General features: G+C 35.4%; 2 protein-coding genes across 2 annotated transcripts; one reads left to right on the plus strand and one right to left on the minus strand.

Annotated features, from left to right (window-relative positions):
• Nucleotides 1-468: 468 nt before the first annotated feature.
• On the plus strand, nucleotides 469-2,053 carry LOC132285419 (F-box/kelch-repeat protein At1g80440-like). The gene has a single exon (XM_059787604.1). It carries the CDS (start codon nucleotides 557-559, stop codon nucleotides 1,625-1,627), a length of 1,071 nt encoding a protein of 356 aa, XP_059643587.1. The 5' UTR covers nucleotides 469-556; the 3' UTR covers nucleotides 1,628-2,053.
• A 2,314-nt stretch (nucleotides 2,054-4,367) lies between these two features.
• Nucleotides 4,368-13,623, minus strand: LOC132281281 (uncharacterized). Its single transcript, XM_059782997.1, has 5 exons — nucleotides 13,371-13,623; nucleotides 11,884-13,023; nucleotides 10,120-11,030; nucleotides 7,358-7,414; nucleotides 4,368-4,781 (listed from the first exon to the last, which is right to left on the minus strand). Exons 2-5 carry the CDS (start codon nucleotides 12,869-12,871, stop codon nucleotides 4,536-4,538), a joined length of 2,202 nt encoding a protein of 733 aa, XP_059638980.1. The 5' UTR covers nucleotides 12,872-13,023; nucleotides 13,371-13,623; the 3' UTR covers nucleotides 4,368-4,535.
• Between the last annotated feature and the right edge of the window lie 1,865 nt (nucleotides 13,624-15,488).

Consider the following 15,488-nt stretch of genomic DNA (forward strand, 5'->3'; position numbering starts at 1 on the left):
TTTTAGTCGACCTTAAGTCTATCATTGTTAGGAAACCGCGAGTCTTATTAATTTCGTATGTACCATAAAATCAGCCGGTGCACATGGATTATGACGGGCCTATCAACAATGACAATTATAGACCATCCAAAATAAGACTTGTCTTCTTTCTATTCAACATACCAAATATTACTCATTATTGTAGTAAAAAATAAAACTATTTTATTTTTTTGACAATGTGAGCACTCAGAAAATTCCATTGTTGGGAATAAAGAAACGTTAAGAAACTATGCAGACGCCGGTCCAATCCAATGGTCGCCATTTAATTCACTATCAAACTTTCTAGATCACGGAACCTTCTAATATAAATAAATATGCACGTATACACTATACACACGGAAATATATATATATATATATACATCTTTCCATATATGTAACAAAACAGTAGGCCAACTCCTCCTTATAAAAAGAAGACAATCCCATTAAATTGAAGATGTATGTAACATAGAACATATTACACACTTCTATTCTCTCTCTTCTTCTACTTTGCTACTGTATTTGTGAAGTACTTTCTCATGGATCTTATTCCGGGTCTTCCAAACGATGTGGCGCTCGATTGTCTGATTCGGGTTCCTTTTAACCAATTTCCTATTGCCGCGTCAGTCTGCAGAGGGTGGAAGGTTGAGATTGAAATGCCGGAGTTCCGACAGCTCCGGAAGGCAGTTGGCCTGAGCAGATCCATCTCCGTAATGGCGCAGGCTCGGGTCGATCCGACACGGAATCACCGAGGAGGGCTCAAGGTCTCGGCTACGCCCGTTTACCGCCTCACAGTATGTGACCCGGAGACCAGCATTTGGTGGGAGCTACCACCTGTGCCGGGACTCTCTGATGGGTTGCCAGTGTTTTGTCAGCTCGTTGGGGTCGGTTCGGAACTGGTGGTGATGGGTGGGTGTAGCCCGGTAACTTGGGAGGCTTCAAATTCGGTGTTTATTTACAATTTTGTCTTGGCCAAGTGGCGGCGTGGAGCTGATATGCCAGGTGGCAGAAGGTTGTTTTTTGCTTGTGCGTCCGATTCTGATCGGACGGTGTTCGTTGCGGGTGGTCATGACGATGACAAAAATGCTTTGAGATCTGCGATGGCGTATGCCGTGGTAGAGGACAAGTGGGTCCCAATGCCTGACATGGCAAGGGAGCGGGACGAGTGCAAGGGCTTATTCCACGATGGCAAGTTCCACGTCATCGGCGGATTTTGTACCGAGATGCAAGGGCGATTCGAGAGTAGTGCCGAAGCGTTTGATATCGCCACGTGGCAGTGGGGCGAGGTACAGGAAGACTTCTTTGATGCTGCCACGTGTCCGAGGACCTGCGTGGATGGTGGTGATGGAAGGATCATCATGTGCCGTGAAGGTAACGTAATGGCTATTAAAGATGGCAATTGGCAAGTCATCGCTGGACTGCCTGCTGAGGTGTCAAATGCAGCATATGTGTCCACATGGCAAGGCAAGTTGTTAGCGATTGGTTGTGCAAATTTTGGTGAGCCCCACATAGCTTATGTGATGGACCTCAAGGATCAGACGTGGACAAAAGTAGAAATATCGGAGGAATTCACCGGCCATGTTCAGTCGGGTTGTTTTATAGAGATTTAGTAATCAAAGTGGATGTACATACTTGACATGTGTCAAATTGGTGTGATAAGATTAACATGTTCGAGAAATAATATATTAGGATTTTCTTCAATTATTTAGAATTGGGATACAAAATTTGAGAGTCGAAACTAAGTCGTGTAAACTTAAATTTAAATTTACGTGAGTAAAGAATTAAACCGTGTAAACTTCTTTGGAACTACTTACATTATTCTTTTTCTTATAATGATAAAAAAAAAAAAAAAAAAGAAGTTAAAAATTGAAAATTCCGACTGAGAAAGCAACAATAGACAAGTGTCACTAATTCACTAATTAGCGGGGCATATCAAACAAATATTTTTTTTATTTTTATTTTTTTACAAAATGTATAATCATGTTACATGCACATGTAGATGTCCATAATATCTCTAACATTTAAAAAAATTAAATTTAAAAAGATGCTTCCAATTTTGTTTTGGTTCAAGTCCCTGCTCTTTTGTATACCTGTATATATATTCTTTTCAGTATAAATAGTGGGTTTCAACTCCTTAGAGATATAAGTGAATGTGTGAGTATATATATGTTTTTGTTAGGTGAAAAAAGTGCAATACTCTAGTGGCAATGTGGCAGAGGACTATTATTTGTCAATTCTTATTTTGGGAGCAACTGTCGTGTTGCTTGATTAGTTGGATTTCTCTTTATGTTTGAAAATTCTGTTCGAGTCTTGCAACTTTTCATTAATCCTAAAAAAAATAAAAAATAAGAAAAAATAAATCCTGGGACAAAAATCATAACGGAGTCTTTGGACATGTCACGGTTAGAAATTACTCCTTCCGCCTCAAAATAATAATTCACTTTCTTTTTTCAAATAATATATTTCACATCTTTTCATATATGTCTTTTGAATTTAAAATTTAAAATTCAAATATTCAAAATTTAAAAGAACAAGTTAGTAATTTTTCAGGTACATAATGCATGTCTCTTTAAAAATTACTATTCCTCCTAAGTAATAGTTAAATTGAGAGGGAGTATGAATGAACATTTTAAATCTTTCCCTTTTGACAATATTAAAATAAAAATTTATCACAAAACCAAATCTAGATAATATTTTATAAAATAAAATCTAAAGTATAGATGTATACTTAAGCAATGAAATGAAATCATTGATGACAGCTAATTGGCAGGCTTCATGCCACTTTTTCTGGAATAAATAAATTTGACCGTGTAGTTGTCGCCACATGCTTATCCAAGAACCTCATTGCCGTCACCGTTATTGATTTGTGTCAATCTACACTATTTTTTAATTAATTTAAAATAATAATAAAGTTGAAATTCATTGAACTCTCTCACCTTTTCATTATATTTACATTATTAGCAGCATCCTGCACTTCGTGAAAACCGGCAAACGCAAAAATCCATCGTTTTAACAAGACTCCGAAACTGTCTATTTCCCACATTAATCAACCTTCTAGAAGAATTCCTAAAACAATATCACAATTCAATGGCAATGAATATACCTGTTTGCATGTATATATATATGTATGTATGTATGTATATGTATTGTCCAAAAACCTCACAATAAAAAAACAGCACATCAAACTTTCCAAGTACTACCACATTAATAACAAGCTCCGTATATATATATATATATATATATATGCTGCATAAGGTAGAACGATTCTATGAGACATAAGTTTGTAATAGTTGATGTAGCACATTGTAAAGTCACCCAGAATTTGACAACACTAATAGTTGATGTAGCACATTGTAAAGTTGCCCAGAATTTGACAGCCCCTATTGATTTTTTTGTTATTGCATTTTACATTCCTAAATTTATATTTTTTTACATTTATATTCATAAAATTTTGAAATTGCCCCTATTAAAATTATGAAAAAAAATCTCTCTATATAAATTTGCCGCCCAAATATTAATTTCTAGATCCGTCCTCCTTGCAGGCATTCAACAAAATTTGAAAATATAACAACAAACATGCAATGTCAGTACTAGAGATTGTAGTCTTTGGGTAGTGTCATTTTTAGTTAGGGCTAACACATAAACACAAGAAAGAGATCAAGTCTATACACATTCTCTTGAATGGGAGGGTAGGACTTCGCGTAACGATAAGTTGTTCCATTTTGACCTGAAAGTCACAAGTTCAAATTGGAAACAGCTTCTCCATATGAAAGTAAAAGTAAGGCGACGTGCATCTAAATCCCCGTAGACCCTTTAATGGCAAGAGGTTAACTGTTAATTTACTGGTTAACTACACTGATTATTGGCCTCCTTCCTGGAAAATGAGTAGCTCTGGGTGCTCGGAGTCCTTCAACAGAAATGAACAAGAGAGATTGATTTTTCTTACCAGAAATCAAGCCTTCTGAACCTTTGTTCCTATTCCTCATTACAGAAATTAATTTTCATTTCCCCCATTTAACTTCCATTGCAGTGACAAGAACCTTTGAAATGGTAAATTTGACATGGACAACTTTTTCCATTCAATCAAACAATGAATTTTATGTAATTTATTATTTTTTAAATGTCAATATAGGCATATAACCAATAAATTGGGAGAACTAGTTTTCTCAACCCAGTGCATAGAGTTTGCCGAGTCTTTCACGTATTTTCAACAGTTCCCCTGCCTACTGGATTAGTGGATCTCCTTTCAATGGAGGGAAAAAAAAAAAAAAAAAAGTCAACAGGAAAATAATATTGGAAGCAGTTCTAGAACAGAGTCTGAGAGAAGTGCCCAACAAAATGAAAACGATCAACAACAAAAATTTCCAAGCTTTAAATTAATCAAACACATTTATTATCTGATGAAAAAGATAACTTAATGATCAATAAATTAATCTGGCGGATTGATCCGAATCAACACTGCGGCAAGTACACAAAACCCAGACCAGGAAAAGAATGCAAGATGTTCAGCAGTAGATTTTACTTGATTTTCATGCAGTTGTACATAGCTTGTGCAAGTTTCTCGTACATCTGCTGCTTTAAATGCTTCTTCTGCACCTTTTTCCTTCCTCTCATCCCCATTTCCTGCCTCGCCGACGGGTTTTTAAGCAAAAATCGGAGATTGTCAGAAAGAACCTGAATTCCCGGATTCCCCGGAGGATGAACAAGACCTGTTACATTGTGCTCAACAATCTCTTTTGTGCCTCCAGCATCTGTCCCGAGCACCTGCACCACAAATATAGAAACAGAAAGCTTAATTGAAACTTGCTTCTTGTTCTTTAGGTTTCATGCAATATGAAGAAGAACTAGCACAGTTACTCATACACCCTAAAGAACATTTGACACATTTTTAGCAATGCAGGATTGCTTCCGGTCAAAGTACATTCCTCAACACATTATCATTGCCGGATAACTTTGCAAAATACGGTTTGAAACTTCATGCACTGAAAACTTTTCCGTAAAGTTCATATACGATCCAAGTTAAAGTGAAGAGTCGGATCTCCCTAATTTTCTACCATTTATAAATATATTGTGACACCCTTTACTGTTGGATCACAACCTTAAGTTCACAAGTCGCATCACAAATGTACAATCCAAAGACAGTGCTTATAGAGATTGAAGGGCTAAGACAAATATCACCCCGCCACAAAGAAGCCTATGACTTTCGGCTAAGGGCAGTAGAATCACATGGGGTTCCAGTGGGGTCAACTGAACCTACTGAAATTTGAAGAAAAAAAGAGCGGCTAAACTATTCAAGAAAATGGTGGGGGTTCTCTACATTTGAACCCTCGAGAATATTGTAAATACACACACACACATTTTTATCGTGGCAAGTAAAATCTCCTTTTTTCTGTGCATTTGCAGTTTATCTGCCTTTCTAAGTAAGATCTAGCTCTTCTTTAATCCAGTTATCTACTATGTATCTCTATCCAATGACCCAAGCAGTGTGATGATGGTACACGACAGAACTCGTGAATAATTAATGGTGAAAAACCTCGCAATATATATTTTTAAACATTGCAATATATGAGAAGTGAGAACTAATTTTCATGAAAGAAAAAAAAGAATCATTAATTTATCTATGTTTATTATATCTACTTATCAGTTTAAAATTTGATGCTATGAAAGCATCACATAGACAAGGAAAGTTAATTTTTTTAGATAGTGTAAATTTAAAACTAATACATCAGGTACTTGTTGAACGACCCCATTGCAGAAAAGTAATAGCTTTGCCCTGCAATCAGCTATGTATTGATAATATAATTATGTTTGCAGCAATGTGTATACTAACTACGCTTCCTGCTCATCGCTCTATAAGATGCATCATCCAACATGATTCTAAATCAAGACAACCCTGGAGCAATATAGTTGGCAGACAGAACGGTATCCACATGTGCAAAACAAATAATTATATACAGTAAGAAAAATGTCAGTTAGACCTCTATGTGAATGAAGTGACATTGGAACTAAACAAAGAGATAAGCTCCAACCACAACACAACTCATTCCTATCAATGCTTTCATTGGCAGGAGGGTACTTGGCTCAGCATAAAAGGAAGACAGCTGTCAATCATGAAAAAGTTCAATTCTTAAACTCCATAACAATGAAATTCTCAATGTTTTGTCTTCCATTTTCCAGAAGCCAATGCAATTTGGTAAGAGATATTGAACTTTATTCTCTTCCAACAGGTTGTGGAGAAGAATAAAAATACTTCTCATTTGTTAAGATAAGTGGGTGAAGCTAAGGATTAATTTATATCTAGTCAAGCGGGCAAAATTATACAACTTTAGAGAAGTTGTTGATTTTTTGGACTCTTCGAAAGTTTAGAGGCCCTTTTTGGCCTAGTGTAGTTCTTTTGGGCTTCGCTCCCCTTTTGAGTGCTTCTATACAATTGTCTTACTTATCAAAAAAAAAAAAAAAAGTTGACTTTCCTCATGATTCCAGCAACCTTTGGGATCAGAATGATCGTTGATGATTTCCTGATCTAGTGGGACCTTCACTAACGTAATTTGCTCAGGTAACTAGAGGTCATTCTAATTTACTTTAACATTGAAGATAAAATATCTTAATATAGGTACACCTGTTTATCCATGTTTTTCCCCCTTCAATCTTTCCTATAGTATTGTTTTTTTTTTTTTTTTGCTTTCAATCGAACCACTAAGGGCAATTATTTCTTCCTGTAGAAATTTCTATCTAGTTCTTTTGAAGAATCTGTCTACAGCTAACAGAACAGCCTTTTGTTATTCGGTCCATGTGCTTCAAAGCAATTACTAGATACATAAGCAAATGAGATTACTCATGAAACTTCTATAGTATTGAGTTCCTGAAGTAGCACTAAATAGTTTATCAATAGAAATAGATTTACGGCTCCAGAGATAAGCTGGATATCAACTTAAGCAAGCTATATATTCAGGGAAGTAAGGCGGATCCTGAGACAAGTTACTGCAATTGAATATTACTATCCCATGATGAATGAAAAGTAGAATGCTTTTTTCTCATTTGATACTCTAGGGAAGTTTAAGGAAATGGAAGGACTTCAATGCTTACAAGTTAGTTACAAGGAAATGCAAGGGTTATTATTATTGTTTCTTCCATTTTTTCCCTGGTCAAATAAACACAAGTAATTTGCCACAAAAAGAGGTTTAGCAGAAGATTACGTTTATTTTAGCACAACAATATTTATATGATCATATGCTGTGTGACTGCATTTAATTGTAAGAGAATAACAACTGTCAGCATCATCTAAACAGGATGGAAATAATGATTTAAAAAACTATGAAGAATTAAGTTGGTTGTTATACCGGAAGACCAAATGCCATTGCTTCAATTGTCACTCTCCCAAATGTTTCTCCAAGTCCCTGTGCATTGTCTACTAATCAGTGGAAGTTTCTACATAAATATAAAAAAACCTTGGTATGGACGGGTAAGCATGAATAAAGAAATTAATATAAATTTTAATGAGAATGTCAATACATTCTGACACTGGTACTTTTCTGTTCAAAATTTTCCCCCCAACAGATACACAGAGATACACACATAATATATACAAACCCCATTCATAACTTTAACCTGGCTGCATTTGGATGCTTCAACAGAAATGAAATATTCAATTGTATTATACACAATATTTACAACAACTGCATAAAATATATATAATTTAAATTGACTCTACTAATCGTGTGTGTTCACACAATCATTATGGGACTTCATCATTATTTTCATCATATCAGTCTCATTTGTGATGACTTCGATTTACTGGATGATTCATCTGTTGAATGAATTTCTATTCGAATTCTGTGTGAAAAGAAAATGGAATAATTCCATATCTGTCAAGTGTCCAAGAGCATACACAAATTGAACCCATATTTGAGAAAAATGATTAGCCTACTCCAGTCTCATTTTGGACAAGTGTTTGATTGTGCAAAGTTGATAAGAGCAACTAATCCTACTTGGCAAGTGGAACCAGGTAACCGGTATCAATGTCCTTATTTTTGAAAAATTATTTTGTAATCACTTCTCAATCAAGCCATTAGCTTGAAACTCTGAGAATTAGCATTAATACAATTAATAATGCTAGTGAAGATACAGAACAAACAGCATTCATGTGGATTACAGTCACTCTTCAAGGGTAGTATTAAAGGCATCACAGGAATTTTACACACGAAGAGGGTCTGGCTAGCATGTATTAACCAACACTTGTTTGGATTGAGGGAGCTAGAAGGGAGAGAGAGAGAGAGAGAGAGAGAGATGGGGAAAAGAGGGATTCTCTCTCTCTCTCTCTCTCTATATATATATATATATATATATATATATTTTTGATAAGTGGGGAAAAGAGGGATCATTAACCCCTCAAAGGCTCTTTTTTCCCAAAACGAGGATATTGAGGGAAAGTGTACCCAAAAATGCATTTTCTATCCTTAAAAAATTGAGTTTATATTTTAGCTATTCTACTTGCATAATAAAACATTAATTTTCTTTCTTTTCTATATTGTTCCCAAACAACATGAAGGGTTATTATACATGTTAAATGAACTCTTTTAAATGCACGAAGCACCCAAGTTAAACACAAATCTAGGTGTGGGTGCAGATATGAGTCCCAACAAGTTTGGTTGGACATGCACCTAATAAGCATATTCATTCATAAAAATTCTATTACTATATTTATTTCATTACATCCCCAAATCGAGTGAAGTGCACATGAATATTATATACACTATTTTATCCCAGAAAATAAAAGAAGATAATTAAAAATACTTATATTTATCAGTCCCCAAGGTCTTGGGTTTGAGGACATCTGACCCACGCAACCAAGTAACCAAGTGAGTGTAACAGATGTTACCATTATTCTTTGCTTTATTAATTTGTTATTATCCACATAAGAGAAGAAATAATATCATTTTTCCCTTTCTTCCATTTTCTCCTATGTTATTCATCCCTTTCCTTTCCCTCCTACTTGTTCAAACACACTTTGAGTTGCAATCGAATAGGTAACTAACCATTGCAATGTTAACAGTCGGAGGGACTGTTGAAAATCAGTGCTGTACTTTGAGTTCGTTTGTTGTTTGTGATATTAAACCCATTACACTGTTAGGAATAAATTATGACCGTAGTTCTAAATAGAGTGTTGGTGTGTAGGCCTTTTATTTGGTTAGGTCCATGAGGTAGCAGTCTGAGTAGGAGCCGGTAATTTTCTCGCTGTTGTTTTCTGTCAATAAGGACAGTTGGAGAATTGAGGCTGATATCATCATTGCGAAAAGAGATGTTATTACAAGAACCATAGCGTTGAGCGGTGCTTATGGAATTGCAATTCTACAAGAGAGTTTTCTCAAAATCACGAGTTTAACTCTACATTCTTCCCCCTGGTCTCATTTGGCTCTGAACAACATCGTGCATATTAAAAATACGATAATGTAAACACAACACTTTTTTTTTGTGGAGGGCTTGTGGGGTTTGTTTATGCGTCACGCGGACCAAGCTTACTTTTCCCCTAATGCATCGGCTTAAATGAATAAACATAGAATGGTGGCAATAATAATTAAGCATATGGAATAACCACAAGGGTGTTTCTTGGTGTGAGATTCATTTCATCAGTAAATGTTGAAAATAACTACCATCACTTGTTTGAGAGATTATATTGAAAAACCAGATACTGTGAAAAATATTCATTCATGCTTTGATATATGGAGGACGTCTAAAGAGACTCCAAACGTTATTTTTAATTTATGCTGAAAGAAAAGAAAACATTGGATAAATGAATTATACCTCAAAAGTAACCAAATAAGAACAACTCTGTTATTCTAGTATAATTCACTTGAACAATGCAAGGAAGAAAATAGCTGATCAGCCTGATCACATAAGAAGGAAGACTCAAGAAACATACTCTTAACCAGCAGTTATTTGTGTAATCGTCAAGATTTTTTTAAATTACTAAAACCTGAATTATGTGGAGTTAACCCAATGAATAAATCCAAATAACGTGAACAAGTAGAACCAGAAAGCTTTCAACATAAATGTATGGCAATCTGAAACAGTAAAATGAAATTTAACTACAAAGACTCCTTACCTGGGCATTTATGACATATACATCTGCTGCAGAGTAAAGTGCAGCAACACGTGTAGTTGCTGGAGTCCAGAGCACCGACTTTGACAAGTTTGAATGCTGAGATAGAAATCTGAGCATTGATTTGACATACGGTACCTTGTTGCTCTTAGATCCAACTGAACCGATAAGAACCTTGAGATTCTGTTCCTGCATTCCTTCACTCTCAGATAACAGTTTTCTTACATTGACACTGCTGTCAGGCAGCAGAGCACTAGGGTCATCGATGGAGGTCAAGAGATCAGCTAACCACAAATTTCCCTCCTTAGATCGAACTAAATTAATAGAAGATTCTTTAGATGGGTGTAATCCATCAGAAGCTTCACCAAGTTGATTCACATTTTGAAGCAAAGCCCTTGAATGATGACCTCCAGTCAAATTAGATTGGCTTTGGCCTCCTTCCACTGAAACTTTGATTCCAGAATTGTATAGAGAAGATTCTGGTTCAACCATCGTAAGTGCGGATTCAAGAAGCAAGAGCTGCCCCTTTCCAGGATTTATGCTACTTAGAGACATCACGAGCACATCATTTTCTTTCAAACCCATCTCTTTTCTAACTGAACTTCGCAATAACTGCCTTTTCTCGAGCATCTTCTCAGTGCTGAATGAGGGAGTATTTAGTGAACAATTAATGCCTGCTACAAAAGCCAGTTCATCATTGACAGAAAGTGGGACAAGTGCAGGCTTAAAATATAACTTAATGTTTTCTTCTTCACACCAGGCTAGCCATTGTTTAGACTGTGATTCAGAAAGAAAAATCAGCTTTTTCACCCGGTTGAGAAAAAGCTTTGACCGATCAAAGTACTCCCGTCTGTTCTCCATGATCCACCAAGCAATTTGGCTTGAACCAGCTCTAGCATGTTTAAAATATTGTTCTGAAACCAAAAGAATGATAATTTAGTGTAAAGTTATACAAATGGATACATGCGAAAGAAGCTATATCCCTTTCTTCAATAAATCAATGTGATCCCAAACCATTTTGTTTTTGACAAAAAAGGAGCAGGCGTCCTTTACGATTTTGATTACAAGACAAAGGATTAATTGTCTCCGTGGTATGTGTCATAGGAAGCTGTAACTATTCCTACAAGAACCCATGTTATGTAGTAAGGATAAGAGATTGTATTAATGAATAAATAAAACGGTAAGAATAAAAACAGATAATAAGTGAAGCAAAAAATAAAGTGATTATTGAGCTTCAGATTTCTAGAACCCTTCTATCTTTGTGGCAAGTTGTATCACATTTACCACTTTGACACTACGGAATCTTAAGGCCTGAATGCACATCCCAAACTTTGATGAACAAAAGGCAGATTCAAGGCATTTTATTTGGCTTTGTTTCAAGCTGATTACAAGCTCAGGCAAACTTTTCTAGTCACATGATAATACCAAACAAGGGCACATAGTTTCCCACTAAATCACACACTATATATACAGTGTAAGAGTGGGGCCTATAGCAAATTTTCACACGCAAGATCAATCAATTACACTACAGAGAGCTTCCTATCAGATTAATCCTTAAATAACATTTATAAAGAGAAAAAAAAAAAAAAAAAAATCCCATCACTGAGTGGAACACATGAAAAGAAACTCTATTGGTAATTCAAATTCAAGCATTTTACTTGAGCAACATAAGCTATTAATCGCAAAACACTTAAATTTTTATGTTAGCACAACTAATGGTGCTCAACTATCATGAACACTTTTACAGAATTGTTGTGAGATGCTCACCAATCCATGATGCACAGACTGCTGATCCTGCAATGATAAGATCGGCTTTCACGGCCGTTTTGAAGCTGAGGTCTGCTCTGTCCTCAAGAACATTGATCTTTCTCCTAGCAAGCTCTGGCATCAACCCACCTCTCTTACTGAGAACTACAGCAGAAACTGTGGCCCCACAGCTCATAAGTTCTGTAGCCAACTCCATCATTGACAGTGGCGCCCCAGTCATTGAAAGCTCATGGAATATCAAAACGAATTTTCTTGACCAAACGAGACGCGAAAACTGCCCCTTCCTGTAACAGGTTCCTGATCGCTTCTCAGGACTCCATTCCAAAATTCTATCCTCCGTTGAACCGAATGGACCAACAAGTAGCCCATAAGACGTGTTTTTCTTAGGAATTTCCTCTTCCTGTACCTCAGTGTCACTGCTTTCAACCTCCCCTACTGCTTTTTGCTTAGGACGTGTCTTCTTACGCGGACTACGTTTTGATCTCTTGCTTTTCTTCTTTGAAGATGCGCTCCCACGAGATGTAGCACCATTCTCCTTTTCTGCCAAAACCACATTTATGTCCGTCAAATTGGAAAAATTTCCAGTAGTTCCATTTTTAACAGTCAAGGAATCATCTTTTGAGATCAATTCTCGTCGGTTATTCTGTTCAGAGTCAGACTTTCCATCACTTGGTTTAGCTCCAAGACCAAATAGACCTTCCTTTTTCTCCCCATGAGCCCACTTCGACTGAAAATAAAATCCAGCATAAGTCCAAAGAGTGATTAAAAGCAACCATAATACCAACCGATTACTCCTAAACCACTGAGCACTGCCCCCACTACTTCTGCCCTCTCTTCGTGGAGTTCTAATAGGGTGCAATCTTCGAAATGTCGGAGAATTTCTAGGAGATGATTTTCCCGACAAAGTGGACTTGAAGCTGCCACTTGACCTTAACCACGACTGATTCACCACATTCCCTTGCAAATCCCCTCTGTTGCCTTCCTCCATTATTAGTCACTTCAACTACAGTACATTACCAAAATCCCTTATTTGTCATTGTCTATACATTATCTACTTGCTAGTATTCGTGAAACCGGTCCCATATACACCAAAATGTTTGACAAACACATAATTTCAAAGTTCAATCCCAAGTTCTGATCCTACATGAACAGATAAAGCAACATCATTTATTAATTTCCTGAGTAAAAAACAAAGATTAAATGAATGATATAACCATATGATAGGTCGCTGGGAAAAGAAAAAAAAAATGAAATCTACATTTTTCTGCTGATATTGAAATTTTCTTGTCTATTTTCTAAGCTGATCCTCTGTTTTCTCAGCAATTAAAGTGAAGTTCAATATATGCAGACTAAGACTGTGCTTGTCAATAATTCAGCATTCAAAGCATGAAGATCAATGCTACATACTCTACAAACTAAAGTAAACATAACTTAGAAGCTGATTCGATTTAATTGAAGAAATAGTAATTATGAAGCCCTAAACTTACTTTAATTGTTGAAAGATCGATGTGAGGAACTGTTCGGATTAAGCAAGAGAAAGTGATCTTCGATGCCGACGGTGAGAGAAAGTGAGGTCTATTCCACAATGAAGCTTTTGAAGCTGTGAGGTTCAAGATCTGACCGAGTTCAAGATGCCCTGCTTGCTTTCAGCTAATTTCTAGTGAGAGAGAGAGAAAGAGAGTAGATTGTATCAGAGTGATACAAAAGTCGAGAGGTTTTAGAGAGAGAGATGTCTGAAATAGGGGGAGAGAGAGAGAGTGATCGCACGTGCTATGGTGAATCATATAGCGTATATGACACAACAACATTGAATTATGTGCTTCGTTGTGTCTGAGACGTCTGATTCTGAACAACATGAGTGGGCCCATTGATGACAATTCTGTTCATTCCACGTGACTCATCTTACAGACAAATGGGTAGAGGGAAAGATAAAAACTCATGTTTAGATCACGCCCATTGTGTTTGGATTGAAATAAAAATTAGTTCAAATTTTCCTCCCTCGATCATAAATTTGTGAATGAAACTTCACCAAGTAAAATTTTTGGATTTTTTTTTTTTTTTTTTTTTTTTTTTTTTTTTTTTTTTTTTTCTAATTTAGAAAACTATGGGAGGTATTACAAATTAATTAAATTAAAATATATAACGATCTGTTTAAAATCATTAATTTGATTTGAATTAAGGTCTTATTTAAATTCAATCACCTTTTCTTAATTTTAGAAATAGTAAAACTGTTAGAATCGACTGAGTCATAAATATGCTTACAAAATATATGTTATTTCTCTTGACCCACAAAAATGAAACCATTATTCTTCACTTCAATTGTTTTAGCTATATATTTTAATTTATAATTGTTGTTTTCTTATTTTTCAGTTGCTGATCACGAAAATGTTTATCTAAATACTCTTGTTTATATAGTTCTTATCTTTTCATTCCTAATTATTGATGATAAATGGTGCATGCTATGTACTGTTTATTTGATTTTACTTATTTTGTTTAGGTCTGATTTTGTTAGCCAGGAATTATTAATCTTTAATCTTCTATTCCTTCCTTTCAAATCCTCTCACTTTAGAAAAAGAAGTAAAAACCCAAACACAATTTAAGCTGTTTATACACTCCCTTTTTGACTATATTATTCTCATTTGTCCTTTCTAATTCTTGTCCTATAACTTTTAAAAAATAAATATAAAATGAGATGAATGGAGAGCCAAGTTGTCCATTCTTGTGGAATTCACTCCACTGTATCATGTGAATAGAGAGCATTCGACTCTCCATTCGTATTGATTTCTCTCTAGAAGTATTCAGCTTCTCATTCGTGTGGATTCTTTTGTACTTATGGTTCATATATGGTACGTTCCCTTCTTTTGTAATTATTAATATTTAATCTTCCATACCTTCCTTTCAAATCCTCTCACTTTAGAAAAAGAAGTAAAGAGTACACACTCCCTCTTTCATTCTATTATTCTCGTTTGTCTTTTCTAATTCTCTTTTTTCCCTATAATTTTTTAAAAATAAATATAAAATAGAGAATATATATATATTTTTTTTCTTAATTGGTACTCACACACACATATCTCTATTGAAATTTGAACCCCTGACCTTCATTTGAGTAAGAGACTAACACGGCGCTAGGCCACTGACCCATTAGTAATAAAAAACATTCAACTCTCCATTCGTATTAATTGCTCCGTAAAAACATTTCACTCTCCATTCATATGAATTCGACTCTTTATTCTTGTGGATTCTTTTATATCACGGTTCACATTCCATAAATTCTATCTCTTTTTTTTTTTTTCCTTTTTGATTAAATTTCCCTCCAACTCCCTCCATCCAAACACAGTAAAATTAAAATGAGCACCGACTAAAGCCCATTAAAGAAGAGCTTGGTGTAATAAAAGTTAAAACTGCCACATTAGTATCACATGAGATGAGATATATAGGTGCATTACTATATCAGACCTCTATTTTATTTTTATTATAAGAGAATTAACTTTCTATATTATATTGACAAAAAATATGTTTTAAAAACGTCATCCAGTTGTTGGAAATGGCGTTATCTTTTTAATGAAATGAATAATGACAATTGACAATGACTATATGGCGTGTAT

Source organism: Cornus florida, unplaced genomic scaffold (genome assembly GCF_030987335.1).
Source record: "Cornus florida cultivar Cherokee Brave unplaced genomic scaffold, ASM3098733v1 CherokeeBrave_3.0.0_Hap2_Chr11, whole genome shotgun sequence".
Classification (NCBI taxonomy): domain Eukaryota; kingdom Viridiplantae; phylum Streptophyta; class Magnoliopsida; order Cornales; family Cornaceae; genus Cornus; species Cornus florida.

Coding starts and splice junctions, on each gene's coding strand:
- LOC132285419 (XM_059787604.1), top strand. CDS start 557: ATGGATCTTATTCCGGGTCTTCCAAACGATGTGGCGCTCGATTGTCTG.
- LOC132281281 (XM_059782997.1), bottom strand. CDS start 12,871: ATGGAGGAAGGCAACAGAGGGGATTTGCAAGGGAATGTGGTGAATCAG. Junction 11,031..11,883: donor AGTCTGTGCATCATGGATTG/GTGAGCATCTCA, acceptor TTTTGGTTTCAG/AACAATATTTTAAACATGCT. Junction 4,782..7,357: donor CAATGGCATTTGGTCTTCCG/GTATAACAACCA, acceptor TTTGTGGTGCAG/GTGCTCGGGACAGATGCTGG.